The sequence below is a fragment of the Entelurus aequoreus genome, linkage group LG11 (genome assembly GCF_033978785.1).
Source record: "Entelurus aequoreus isolate RoL-2023_Sb linkage group LG11, RoL_Eaeq_v1.1, whole genome shotgun sequence".
Lineage (NCBI taxonomy): Eukaryota > Metazoa > Chordata > Actinopteri > Syngnathiformes > Syngnathidae > Entelurus > Entelurus aequoreus.
The window spans coordinates 33,649,260-33,664,336 of record NC_084741.1 but is presented as its reverse complement, the minus strand read 5'-3'; the positions used below and the strand labels follow the sequence as shown (position 1 = coordinate 33,664,336).

Below are 15,077 nucleotides of genomic sequence, written 5' to 3'. Positions count from 1 at the left end.
GACATGATTTTTTTTTAACAGTTTTTTTAATTTAGAAATTAAACCTACACTAATCTACGTCTTTCAACCTCTATTCAAACTTAATCAAATATATTTTAAATTACACCATTGGAAACAATTTTTTAAGCGGTATTGAAATGTAGGGGTCACGATTGGGGACAGCTCAATAGAAAGTACTCTATAAAAGATGATTTTGTAATTATTTCTCTTATCACTAAATTAATGCCCTGGGTTTAAAGACACCATTATACAAAGTAACACTAGTGTTGTATTAGGGGACAGCACTTTGCTTTAATTCGGTAGAAATTGTTTTGTGCTTTTTTGATACTATTGCTTTAATACTTGTGGAATTCCCTTTTGTTAAATAATGTTTAAAAAAACCAAAAACAAGCTGCTTCATGCTTTAACTTTTGTTATGTTTGGAATGAAAAGGTGTTCTGATGTTTTAAACTTTATTGGTTTACTTAACAGGGAAAACAAGTACATGGATAAAATATTTAAAACCCGAAGAGAGAATTGAAAAGAAGCACGCGATGACTAAATGATGACTAGAATAGTCACAAAGATAGAAAAGAAGTCCAGAGATCTAAAATAAAGGTGCAAATATATTGTAAGATGTTCTCTTCCTGTTGACTAGTTTCAATTAGAACGGAAAAAAAGAAAATAATATTAATCAAAGTATTCCTAAGATGCACACTGATTAAAACCTTTCTGTGAAAGCAAGATCAGCGGTTCATGCAAGAAGAAGAAGAATCTCCGTGTCGGCGCTGACTAGTCGAATTCGAGCGGATTCCCGTCGAAATGTGTGAGGACGTGGTTCTCGAAAGCCTTCTGGTCGCAGTCCAGCGGGAACTGCTCGCTGCACATGGGGCAGATTTTCCAGTGGCTCTCGACGTGCTCCTCAAACTTGGACTGGTCGTAATTGGGCGGGAAGATGACCTCGCAGAGCGGGCATCGCTTCATGTCCATGCTGCGCACGCACACACACACACACACACACACACACACACACACACACACACACACACACACACACACACACACACACACACACACACACACGTTCATTATTAAAAGGCTGTTTTGTTAGCAGGTGATGACGTGAGCACAAAGTAGTAAAGAGTTGCAACATGGGTGGTCTGCCACTACGTAGAGGAGGGGAACGCGGCCGAACAAACACTTTACACATGTTACGCTACGCAGCTTTTGGAAAGAGCGAGTTATTTATACCTGCCATCGAAGCAAAATGGACTCTGTCCATCGTTCCCAAAGAGGTTGTTGGATCCGGTTGTGGTCGACTTTTCGTTGGCATTGTTAACCTGAAAGGCAAAAAACACACTCATTGATAATTACTAACACAACTCAGTATCACACTAAAGGGAGTACAAGCATTTTGATTACAACAATTCTCCTCAAGTAAGTGTGTAGATTTATACACGGCCATTATTGTCTGAAGAGCAGTGAGCAGCAAAAATAATTGTGTTTTGCAGGGCGGTAGCATCATTGTTTGGGGCTGCACGAGTGCTGGAGGCACAGAGTTGTGGTTCATTGAGTGCAAATGGATTACCCCTTGTGCAAGCTTAAAAGGAGAACTGCACTTTTTTTAATGTTGCCTATCATTCACAATCCTTATGAGAGACAACAACACGTGTGTCAAAAACGCTTGCAAGATGCAGCTAATGGGAGTCCCTTATGTAGCCTTCAAAACCCTCCACCGTTTTATATAACTGACACGTTCACAACAATATTTACTAGAGATGTTGATAATATCGGCAGCCTGATATTATCGGCCGATAAATGCTTTGAAATGTAATATCGGAAATTATCGGTATCGGTTTCAAAAAGTAAAATGTATGACTTTTTAAAACGCCGCTGTACGGAGTGGTACACGGACGTAGGTAGAAGTACAGAGCGCCAATAAACCTTAAAGGCACTGCCTTTGCGTGCCGGCCCAATCATATAATATCTACGACTTTTCACACACACAAGTGAATGCAATCCATACTTGATCAACAGCCATACAGGTCACACTGAGGGTGGCCGTACAAACAACTTTAACACTGTTTCACATATGCGCCAAACTGTGAACCCACACCAAACAAGAATGACAAACATATTTCGGGAGAACATCCGCACCGTAACACAACATAAACACAACAGAACAAATACCCAGAACTCCTTGCAGCACTAACTCTTCCGGGACGCTACAATATACACCCCCCGCCCCCACCTCAAGCCCGTCGCCTCCAACCCCGCCCACCTCAACCTCCTCATGCTCTCTTAGGGAGAGCATGTCCCAAATGTTAAAAAAAATAATGCTCTTTGTGACTTCAATAATAAATAAGGCAGTGCCATGTTGGCATTTTTTTTTCCATAACTTGAGTTGATTTATTTTGGAAAATCTTGTTACATTGTTTAATGCATCCAGCGGGGCATCACAACAAAATTAGGCATAATAATGTGTTAATTCCACGACTGTATATATTGGTATCGGTTGATATCGGAATCGGTAATTAAGAGTTGGACAATATCGGATATCGGCAAAAAAGCCATTTTCGGACATCTCTAATATTTACCGTATTTTGGTCATTTTAAGCTTTGCCGGAACTTATTCCCCGGGCGCATTTATTTCAGCGCTCATATGAACGCAATTACTACTTCCATCAACAAATGTGTGTTCTAATAACGGCACACTTAGTAATAAACACCAAAAATGACTCTTTTTGAGGATTCACAACCTTATCTTTTTGAAGCTGAATATACGGAGGATGAACTGCTGGTTCTACAAGCGAGCACGAAGAGAGACTGAAACATTAGAGCAAACGCAAGCCGTGAGAGTCAGGACCGGCATGACTTGGCGGCGTAAATGTGGAGCTTGGAGCCAAGCTATGCCGACATAAATGGCGTGCTTGCCCAAAACCAACTGGAAATGCTTGACCAAACAAAACCATTGGGATAAGTGTTAGTTCGAATCCAGGGATGTCGTTGTGGTTTGTGAAGCCCTCTGAGGCACTTGTTATTAAGGGCTGTATAAATAAACATTGATTCATTGATGATTGATGAAAGTAGCATGCAAAAAAAACAAAAACATATGTGTTCTTGTCTGTCATGATTGAGAACGATAGGCAAAATTCCCCAAATCTTTAAGATTGATTATACACACTTACTATTGGAATCCAAAAGTGTCATAAACAGGAATACATTTTTTGTTTTACTCTTTAAGGTTTGAAATATTTTAGCAACTTCAGATCTATCTATTGATATAAAGTGTTTTTTTATGTTGTATGGCCTAATGTTGTATCAATTCAATCCCAATCGCGATTTTTAATGATTTAATTTCAAAATCAATTCATAATTTTTGACAATTAAAATGTTTTCAACAATTATTTAAAAAAAATATTATAAATCAAATTTTGGATTAAAAACATTTAACAACTATTATAGATACTATTATTGATAAAGTTGCTTATATTAATTTTTGGTTTTGATACTGTACACTAGGGGTGTAACGGTACGTGTATTTGTATTGAACCGTTTCGGTACGGGGGGTTCGGTTCGGAGGTGTACCGAACGAGTTTCCACACGAACATATAAAGTAGCCGCCTAAGCTAAAGTCTTAACAAGCTGCTCCGCTTCCTTCTGCCTCTGTCTCTGTCAGTACTCTACACAGCACCCAGCATTGTCCCACCCACACAACCATCTGATTGGTTACAAACAGAGCGGTAACAGCCAATCAGCAGTGCGTATTCAGAGCGCATGTAGTCAGTGCTTAGCGTTTAGCAGGTAAGCATCAGGCAGCGGACTGTCCCCAAATTATAATAAACACCACCCAGTCAACTACTAGTAACATCACTATGAGCCCGTTGACCTTCTAGAAATATAAACTGCAGCTCAGCTCGCTCGCAGTCCTGGCTTGAGGTGAAGGCTAATTCGCTTTTAGCGTAACGTTAGCTCATTTTGCGGTGTGTGTGTGTGTGCGTGTGTGTGTGTGTGTGTGTGTGTGTGTGTGTGTGTGTGTGTGTGTGCGTTTGTGCATGTGTGTGTGTGTGTGTGTGTGTGTTACAGACAGCAAAGCCCTGTCTGTCTGTTATTTCACTTTACCTTTTTCTGTGTTGATTAAGCTGTGTTGAAGCCGCAAAAAAGGACATTATGTTAAAGGAAGAGTTTTTGTCTCTGATAGTTGATATAATAATGTAAGTGCATCATTAAGCCTACATGAACTCCATGGTGTTCAGGGATGAATAGTCTCTCCTATTGCTATTGTACAATTTTTTCAGCTATAGTTACATTAATCATTAGTAATGGAGCAGCCTAGTTTTGAATGGCAGGGTCCCTGCTATCACATGTTGATAAAAATATAACATTTACATAATAAAAATCAACTACAGGCTTTCCAAATGCTGTAATAAATTAAGCATGAAGGGTTGACTTGAAACTGTTTAATGTTGCACTTTTTATATGTAGAAGAAAAGTTTTGTCATTTTATTTAATCTGAGCAACAACTTGAGGCAGTTTAATGTTGATTAACGTGGGCAGAATTATTATAGTGTTCCCAATGTTAAAAGGATAAAGCCATAGTTTACAAATTTGGTAAATAAATAACCAAAAAATTTATATTTTGTTGTTTTCTTACTGTACCGAAAATGAACCGAATCGTGACCTCTAAACCGAGGTACGTACCGAACCGAAATTTTTGTGTACCGTTACACCCCTACTGTACACTGACAACTCTTAAAAGCATATGCAAGGGTAATTTGTATAGTATTATCCCTTAAGACGGTGTAATAAAATGACATCTAAAATGTGTGCTCACTATAGTGCGACAATTTATGTGAATCATATCAAACTTAAATATGTTACGTTGTTGTTGGTGTTGCTCGGCTTATCCTCCGCCTCCTCGTGGCCATCGGGGCGGGCCTGATTACGTGTGGGTTGGATACACACCACGTTGCTATCCCATGAGGGTGGGCCCGTGGGGGGGAGACAAAGCAGCTGCTCATCTGACAGCTCCTCATCGTCTTCGTCTGCAGGGAACACAATCACATATGCTGTCAATCAAATTACTTAAGTTTTGTAATCCACTATGTTCTTATACAGTAAAAATATTGAATATCTCAGCCCAGTAAGGTGTACCAGCCCTGCACTCATCAAGTGAACCTGATTTTAAGTGTGAGACAATGTACACAGAATAAGTGGGATACATTTCACTTGAAGGCTTTTCAACCTTTGAGGTAACTCCGAGAGCTTTGACTGTTACTAGGGATGGACGATACAGCCTAAAATCTGTATCACAATATATATATTGCAGCCTCCTGCAATAACGATATATATCACAATATTTTATTTGGTATGTAAATGATAATAGAATAATTACAAAACGGGTTACAAAGACTCTTATTTTAACAGTGGACTTATGCAGTAACACAATGATTCTCAAACTGTGGTACGGATACCACTAGAATCACTTTATTAAAGTGCAGTGTTTTATTTTCCTATATTCAAACACAGAGTTACTATTCAAACTGTGTGCAATGTAACAATAGCCTAAGATATTAAATAAACTTGCTAAATAAAACCTCTGGCTTGTTTCTATTGAATATTTTAGGCCTGCTCCGCCACTGTATTTTAATGTAGGTCATTTAGGTGGTACTTAAAAGAGCCAAGTGTTTTTTTAAGGTGGTACTTGTGAAAAAGGTTTGAGGACCACTGCAGTAACATATTACATAATTTTTAGTTGTATTATTTTTTTCAAAACTCTTATTAATCTACTTGTTAATTCACTGTTAATATCTGGTTACTTTCTGTTGTAACATGGTTTTATCAACACTTCTGTTAAAATATAAAATGCACTTGGATACTTTATATTAGTTTTGGCTATCAATCCAATACCAAGTAGTTACAGGGGCAGTATTGGTTATACAAATGTTGATTCTGATACTTCAATTTTCTAAGATCATTAAATGATTAAACAACACAGGATGGCAGTGTAACAATCTCAATTAACATTATCATTATATTATTTGCTGATTGACTTTTATTAAGAAATTATAATATTTATAATCAAGTCAAAGTGCAAAAATTATTAAAAGCAAAAACTACTATTGGCTTTTATTTCCTGAGTTTGTTAAAAAATACAAAAACTATTTTGCGATACTAAAAAAATCTAGATGAACTAATACTTGGTATGGACACTGTCGATAGCTGTATTAATCTGCACGCCCGTTTTGCTCTAGTTTAGTTAGATATGCTTTTTGTATCCTCCTACAGTGTTTTTAGTGTGGCATGTTTAGCCCAAGCAGCACGAGCACCACAAGGGCCCTATTGAAATTGCTGTCTTTTCTTCAGTATTGGATGCCTTTTTGAGGCCCTAAACATGCACACAAAGTCCCCATATAGTGCAGGCACGTCAGGTATGGCAAACATTTTGATATTTTGGGCATCCTGAAAATATAATGGCTCTCTAGCGCCATCTTTAAAATTAGAAGAAACTGGCCCCTCCCACCATTTTCACGTATCGACACAAAAATCGCAGGAGACGTCTATCATGACGAGACGCACATAAAAGTCTCAGGAAACTATACTTGAAAATGAACAGGGAGTCTGCCAACTTGGTTTTTGTCTGCCATTTTTAGGCAAAAAAAAACGGGTCATACTTTTAACAAATTTCCCCCAGGCACTTTGACCAAATGAGTTGCAGTTAAAATTACAGATATTACACATATAGGTGATGATAAAATGCAAACAATTTTTTTCTACGCCATAAGATGAGGGCATGGCATGGCGCCAAACATTGCTGCGATGGTTTGCCACAACACACAAAATGCTTATAACTCGGCTCCACAAATTCAGGTCTTGATCTTATTTGGTAGAAATGATGATGTTGACACCCTGAAGTGTTTGATGGGTCAGTTCCTGTTCATAGCTATTCGTAGCGAGCAGAGCCTGGCTGCGAAATCTGCCCTATGCCATTACCAATCAAACGGTCATTACTGTACTTACAGGTGCTGTTTGTAACTTCTTTACAGTAACATTAAAACTTTTTGAATATGTACATTCGTGGTCAAAAGTTTACACACACTTGTAAAGAACATAATTTCATGGCTGTCTTGAGTTTCCAATAATTTCTACAACTCTTATTTTTTGTGATAGAGTGATTGGAGCACATACTTGTTTGTCACAAAAAACATTCATGAAGTTTGGTTCTTTTATGAATTTATTATGGGTCTACTGAAATGTGACCAAATCTGCTGGGTCAAAAGTATACATACAGCAATGTTAATATTTTGTTACATTCCCCTTGGCAAGTTTCACTGCAATAAGGCGCTTTTGGTAGCCATCCACAAGCTTCTGGTTGAATTTTTGACCACTCGTCTTGACAAAATTGGTGCAGTTCAGCTAAATTTGTTGGTTTTCTGACATGGATTTGTTTCTTCAGCATTGTCCACACATTTAAGTCAGGGCTTTGGGAAGGCCATTCTAAAACCTTAATTCTAGCCTGATTTAGCCATTTCTTTACCACTTTTGACATGTGTTTGGGGTCATTGTCCTGTTGGAACACCCAACTGCGCCCAAGACCCAACCTCCGGGCTGATGATTTTAGGTTGTCCTGAAGAATTTGGAGATAATCCTCCTTTTTCATTGTCCCATTTACTCTCTGTAAAGCACCAGTTCCATTGGAAGCAAAACAGGCCCAGAGCATAATACTACCACCGCCATGCTTGACGGTGGGAATGGTGTTCCTGGGATTAAAGGCCTCACTTTTTCTCCTCCAAACATAGGAGAAAGGGTGAGGCCTAAACCTAAAATCATCAGCCTGGAGGTTAGGTCTTGGGCGCTGTTGGGTGTTCCAACAGGACAATGACCCCAAACACACATCAAAAGTGGTAAAGGAATGGCTAAATCAGGCTAGAATTAAGGTTTTAGAATGGCCTTCCCAAAGTCCTGACTTAAACGTGTGGACAATGCTGAAGAAACAAGTCCATGTCAGAAAACCAACAAATTTAGCTGAACTGCACCAATGTTGTCAAAACGAGTGGTCAAATATTCAACCAGAAGCTTGCCAGCTTGTGGATGGCTACCAAAAGTTCCTTATTGCAGTGAAACTTGCCAAGGGACATGTAACCAAATATTAACATTGCTGTATGTATACTTTTGACCCAGCAGATTTGGTCACATTTTCAGTAGACCCATAATACAGTCATAGAAGAACCAAACTTCATGAATGTTTTTTGTGACCAAGAAGTATGTGCTCCAGTCAACCTATTACAAAAAAATAAGAGTTGTAGAAATTATTGGAAACTCAAGACAGCCATGACATTATGTAAACTTTTGACCACGCCTGTATGTATTTAACATGTAAATGTAACATGTGTACATATTCAAATATAATTTTACATAAATATGTAAAAAAATATATAACAAGAACACCACCGGCTAGATTATGTTACCATTAATGGTTAAACAGAACACATTTGTTTTACAATTGTCTATATTTTTTACAATTATGAAGTTTATGTAACAACATTTTTTACTGGCCCACATCAAATGATTGGTGTTTTACGGCGGTCACTCACCCGATCTCGTCAACACATACAAAAGCAGTCCGAGAGAAGCAGCAAACAATTTGCAGTCATGTTGTTTTTGTGATACAATATGCATTCAATGACAGCTAACGCTAGCTATCCAAATTGCTATTATTAGCTAACAACACCTAAAGCGACCTCTAAGCATCTGTGTAAATGTTGCAAACAGCTTTTTAAGTTGATCGGATCTACCTTTTGAGATAAAACTTTTAAGATCGGAGTCTGATCATGCCTAGAAGTTAATATTGACACTATCATCTTGTGGTGAACAATTATAACAGCCATAACTTCCTTCTAAATGCTCCGAACATGCCGCATTATTTGATGGCGTATCACAGTAATGAGTGGGATGCAACTGCATCACTGCAGAGGTGCCAATATCGCCACCTTGCGGTGGAAAATTATAACGGTCATAATTTCCTTCAACATGCTCCGATCTTCCTGAAATTTTAGATAGTGGTTTGGGGTGTTGGGTGGGACTTATATGCCATTTTCGTCCCCCTTGTGATGAACATTTTTTATAATAATATCTTCCTTACGCATGCTCCGATCTTCTTGAAATGTTTGATGGTGGGTCACAATATTGGGTGGGATGCAACTGCATTACTGCAATGGCACCAATATCACCTCTTGTGGTGGAACATTATTAACAGTCCTAACTTGTGCTCCGATCTTCCTGAAATTTTTGATGGTGGGTTAATGTGTTGGGTGGGACACAACTGCATGCTTACTGCGGCACCATTATCTCCCCCTTGTGGTGGAAAATTATAACTGTCATAACTTCCTTACGCATGCTCCGATCTTCCTGAAATGTTTGGTGGTGGGTCAGAGCATCAGGAAGGACGTGACCACAAACGTTATGCGTGCCGGCAGACTCCTGTGAACCCTGTGATGCAGGGCGAACGAGGGCCCGTTCAATTTTTAATTGTTTATCGTCTGTATCGTGCAACCCCGTTACTTCACTCTACAAGTGATGATGCAGCATCAGGAGATACTGTAGTGTCAGTATCTTGCCCAAGGGTACTGTGACATAGTCACGGGAGTACTTAGGATTGAACCAGCAATCATCCAGTTGTGAGATGACCAGAGTGAGACATGGTACTCAATGACATCAGGGGGTCTTTTTGCCGTCTGAAAATGACATGGACCAACCTTTTGATTCAGGGATGGAGTAAGGGTTCCCAAAGTGCAGCTTTGAGGGGCTCTGAGACACCAACAGCGGGGTGGGAGCATCCAGAGTGTAAGGGTAGTGGTATTGCAGGAATAAAGGCACACTGGATTGAACTTTCTCTGGACTACTTTTGCCACTGGCCCCATGCTCGCCCTTGTTGGGGTTCTTCTGACTCTCCTGGGAACACAAAGACACCACGCATCAATACGCCGCCAGCAAGTCTCACTGCCAGTAGAAAAGATGGTACATCTAAGAACTGCCATCTAAATTGGCCGTGACGCATGTGCATGTATATGTAACGGACGCTGTGGGAGACATTGCAGAAGACAAATAGGAGTAGAAAAAATATTAAATCGCATTTTGTTCATATTTAACTCATAATTATCACAAATAGGGGTGCCACAATTAAATGTAATAATTCGAATAGAAAAAGCCGTTGATTTATATCCTGTTACTTTGATTAATTGTTTAATGAGTAACTAATAGAGATTAATAAAATTTGGACCGCCTGGAGTGCCTGGAACTTTAAATAAGTGGACACGGTTTCCGCACTGCTGTTGCAATCGAGTGCACATGAGAGTGGTGGTGTGTGGATGCCGTGATCGGTGTAGAGGCAAACTGCAGATATTTTATTTATTTTTTATTAATGTTCACATGTTTAACGTTCAATTTCAATGTTGATGACGTGCAAGTAGAAAAATATTTGTTGAGTTCCACTAGGGCTGTGAATCTTTAGGTGTCCCACGATTCGATTCAATATTGATTCTTGGGGTCACGATTCGATTCAAAATCGATTTTTTTTTTCAATTCAACACGATTCTCGATTAAAAAACGATATTTTCCAGATTCAAAACGATTCTCTATTCATTCAATACATAGGATTTCAGCAGGATCTATCCCAGTCTGCTGACATGCAAGCAGAGTAGTAGATTTTTGTAAAAAGCTTTTACAATTGTAAAGGACAATGTTTTATCAACTGATTGCAATAATTTAAATTTGTTTTTAACTATTAAATGAACCAAAAATATGACTTATTTTATCTTTGTGAAAATATTGGATACAGTGTGTTGTCAAGCTTATGAGATGCGATGCAAGTGTAAGCCACTGTGACAATACTGTTAATTGTTTTAATTTTTTTTTTATAAATGTCTAATGATAATGTCAATGAGGGATTTTTAATCACTGCTATGTTGAAATTGTAACTAATATTGATACTGTTGTTCATAATATTCATTTTTGTTTCACTACTTTTGGTTTGTTCTGTGTCGTGTTTGTGTCACCGCTCAATTGCTCTGTTTATTGCAGTTTTGAGTGTTGCTGGGTCGGGTTTGGTTTTGGAATTGGATTGCATTGTTATGGTATTGCTGTGTATTGTTTTGTTGGATTGATTAATTAAAAAAAAAAAAAAAAAAAAAAATTAAAATTACAAATTAAAATCGATTTTTTAAAAATAAGAATCGATTCTGAATCGCACAGCGTGAGAATTGCGATTCGAATTCGAATCGATTTTTTCCCACACCCCTAATTTCCACTATTTTCCCTAAAAGACACATTGAGTGTATAAAGTGTGTTTTATCCGATTACTCGAACAAACTTATCGATCGATTACTAAAATAATCGATAGCCCCAGGTCTAAATAAGTATACCTAATTAAAAAGTACACCCATCATGAAAATGTTTGTTATGCTATTTTAACAGCTCAACACAAAATGGACAGACAGACACGCACATAGGCGTAAGACATTTTCCACTTGCGGTCTAATTCAGTCCTTCAGTGTTCTCTCTTTCTCCCAATATGAAATGTATATATATAATATTTTTTATCAAGTTTTCCCTATTAACTCTTTCTGTCTCATCACTTGTTTGTCCGTCAGTCTGGTCTCAGGCGTGGTTGCACATGCGTTATTTGCTTGCGCATGTTTAAGGGAATGCCAAGTCAACCGGGGCCACCATAACCAGGAAACGTGTAGAAAAGGACAAAGTACTTACCGGCGCAGACGTGGTTTGCTTTATTGTGGGGAGAGACAAAAAACAAGCCCAAATAAGCGACACAGTGAAAAACAAGTCCCCCCCAAAAAACACAACCTGCTACTAGCAAACTTTGCAAGAGACTTTAAAAAAAGTCACATCAAGTAGGTCGACTTAGCAATACTGCTGCCAGGAGCTAAAAACCCACAGCGATGTAGACAGGAATAATTTAGGTCTTTCTTTTGTCCCTTACAAATCTCTATTTGTTCCTGTGACTCAACATCAGCCAGAACACCGCTGCGTTTCCACTGCTACGGTATGGACAGAGAGCCACACAAGGACACACGTAAATCGCACCATTTAAAAAAATAGCGTCGTCAAAGGAAACTTTCGTCAAGTTGCGTTAACTTAGACAGCCCTATTACATTTTTTTTTAAAAACAAAAAAAATAACTTTAGAACTAAAAATTTACCTGTACATATTTTTTATGAGTGTTTTTATATGGGGGAGGCGTTCACAACAGCACCCGAAGCTCATTGAGAAGAGCAATACGTGCTTTTAGGGTACTTATTAGGGCCCGAGCAGCGTAGCAAGCAGAGGCCATGCAGAGCACCGCAAGGGCCCGATTGAAATGGATGTGTTTTTTCTTCCATACGTTTGGACACCATTTGGAAGCCCTTAATATGCACAAAAAGTCCCCATATTTTGCAGGCGCGTCATGTATGGGAAAAAAAATTAATATTTTGGCGGTTCGAAAATGAAATTTCAAAATTGGCTCTCTAGCGCCACTTTTAAAAATAGAAAAAAATTAGGCCATCCAACCAGTTTCTCATATCACAACGTCTCACAACGAATCTTGCAGGAGACATATCATGACAAAACGCACATAAAAGTCTCAGGAACCAGTACATGAAAACAAACAGGAAGTTGGTTATTTTGGTTTTCCGTTTCCATTTTTTTGGCGAAAATAAGGAGTTGTACTTTAACTAACTCCTCCTAGGAGTCGCGGTAAAATTACAGATACTACACATATAGGCAATGATAAATTGCGAACACATTTTTGGTACGCCATAAGATTTGGGCTTGGTATGGTGCCAAACTTGGTTTTTGGTAATTTTTCGGCAAAAAAAAGGGGTTGTACTTTAACATCTCCCCCTCAGGACTTTGGCCAAATGAGTCGCAGTTAAAATTACAGACAGTAAACATAGAAGTGATGATTAATTGCGAACAAATTTTGCCTACGCCGTAAGATGTGGGCAAACATTGCTCCAATGATTCGTCACAAAACACAAAACGTTAATAACTCGGCTCCACAAATTCAAATCTTTTATTTTATGTATACTTTTTTTTTTTTTTTTTTCCTGGAGCCTATCACAGTTTCTTTTTGTTTCATTTCACTTGATTTTATTTAATTATTTAAATTTTCTTAGGGCCCGAGCAGTAGAACAAGGCCAACAGGGTCCTATTGAAATTGCTGTGTTTGTTTCTTCATTTTCATCCTTTTTGAGGCCCGTAACATGCAGCAAAAGTCCCAATATTTTGCAGGGGCGTCAGGTATGGCGAACATTTTTTTCTTTTGGCATTACTTTGTTTGGTAGTTTTTGAACACACCACATTTATGTGCGAGGAGAAGCAAAAGTGAAACCTACACAGAACTTGCTGTGGTGCTGCCACATTTTAATAAATCTCCTAAATAGAAGAACCTTTACACTTCTAAATTAGTTTTAATTCCATCTAACCCTTTTGAGAGCCCCCGTAAATAGTTGCATTTTTGAGGAAAATAGTATCTAGAGGGGTGGTGTCATTACCAAATATGAGCTGGCAATACTGATCCCCTGCTACATCTTCTTATTCTCCGGCACACCATGGGTGTTTGAGGTGTTTAACAACAATGAGATGTACACAGTCAGACCCATATAATGTGTTAATGAGCGAGGGCAAATCTACTTGTGGCGGTCCAATCTTTTTTAATAAAAAAAATTGTATGGAAAACACTGGATACAACTCTTCTCTTCCAAAGGGAACAAGACAGGTTTGTTTCATTGATGTTCGTAGCAGACGTCAGTTGAATTTACAGCCTTAACCTCAAATGGAGTCATCGTGCTCCTTAAAGCTACACCAGAATTACGTCCAAACATTATTTTAGGTCATTTTAGGCAGAGCTGTGCTCCAGACTAATGGAATGGAAAACAACAGATTTACTTAGCTTTTTTACAATTAGAAGATATTTCACACTCAAGAAGAGGCAATGGAAAGAGTCTATAAACTGGAAAATGAAAAAGGTCACCAACCTCCAGTTTTTCCTTCTCTTTCACAACAAGAGCTAGTGTTTCCTTCAGATCCTTAAGCTCACGCCCTTTCTGGGCTACCTGGCTCTACAGAAAACACAGGATAAACAATGCTTCTGCTTCTCATGGATATGTCATGTGCTCCTCATAGTAAAGAGCACTGTGTGTGTGTGTGTGTGTGTGTGTGTGTGTGTGTGTGTGTGTGTGTGTGTGTGTGTGTGTGTGTGTGTGTGTGTGTGTGTGTGTGTGTGTGTGTGTGTGTGTGTGTGTGTGTGTGTGTGTGTGTGTGTGTGTGACATGAACTTATCTGCACTACAAAAGATTCCTCCTTTCTGAGCGTTGATTTATATGCGGTAAGGCTACATGTTTGAGCTCTTCAGAGACACTGGGGCAAATATCCGCCTGCCCAGAGCCAAGCGAAGCATTAGGCCGGGAACTGGAGAGGACGCTTGCGAGCCAAGCTTTACTTGTCTCCAGTGGCTGACATAAACAGCCGTAAAGTGTTGTTTCACAGACGGGCCAGCTCATAAACAACACGGTCACAAGGATTGTGTTGAAGGAAGGGAGATATAATCAAAGGCAGAGTTTACAATAGCCATACATTGAGGACATAACAGTCCCATTGACCCGACGCGGCTAAGGCCGTGTGCAGCCCGTTATGGGTATAAAGTATCTTTTCACTCTAGTTTTTTAAAAAAATTCCTAAATCCTCAGTCCACATTAAAAGCATTTGCTATATTAATCTTTTCAAAATAATATTTTCAACAACCAAAAGTCTGAAGAAAGTGATTAACAGAAAAGGCACAACAACAACAACAATTGCAAGATCTACTACAAATAAAATCTATTACTAATATGAATAATTTCTGCCGGACGTTGTGGTATCATATTCTGTTCAGCAGTCCCTAAAAACACATCCGTCTGGCATTTTTCACAATCAAATGTTTTCAAAAATAGTTTTACACCATCATTTTTTACACTGTGTAGAATCTCCAGCCTGTGTAATGTATTAATTGAAAGTGTTCTCATTACTGAGACTTTCTTGACCTAATAGTCTTGTCTCTCCCT

At 38.7% G+C, this 15,077-nt stretch overlaps 1 protein-coding gene across 4 annotated transcripts in view; it reads right to left on the bottom strand.

Moving 5' to 3' along the window:
* Positions 1-435: 435 nt before the first annotated feature.
* The window catches only part of tax1bp1b (Tax1 (human T-cell leukemia virus type I) binding protein 1b), a 48,700-nt gene continuing 34,058 nt past the window's right edge, over positions 436-15,077 (bottom strand). The window contains exons 14-19 of one of the 4 annotated variants that reach the window (XM_062063035.1): positions 14,013-14,096; positions 11,743-11,760; positions 9,735-9,930; positions 4,861-5,024; positions 1,231-1,319; positions 436-970 (exon numbers count right to left, since the gene is read on the bottom strand). In XM_062063035.1, coding sequence (XP_061919019.1) covers positions 772-970; positions 1,231-1,319; positions 4,861-5,024; positions 9,735-9,930; positions 11,743-11,760; positions 14,013-14,096 — 750 coding nt within the window. In that variant the 3' untranslated portion in view covers positions 436-771. The remainder of the gene's footprint in view (positions 971-1,230; positions 1,320-4,860; positions 5,025-9,734; positions 9,931-11,742; positions 11,761-14,012; positions 14,097-15,077) is intronic. The other 3 variants (XM_062063036.1, XM_062063038.1, XM_062063039.1) reach the window with 3 other exon arrangements.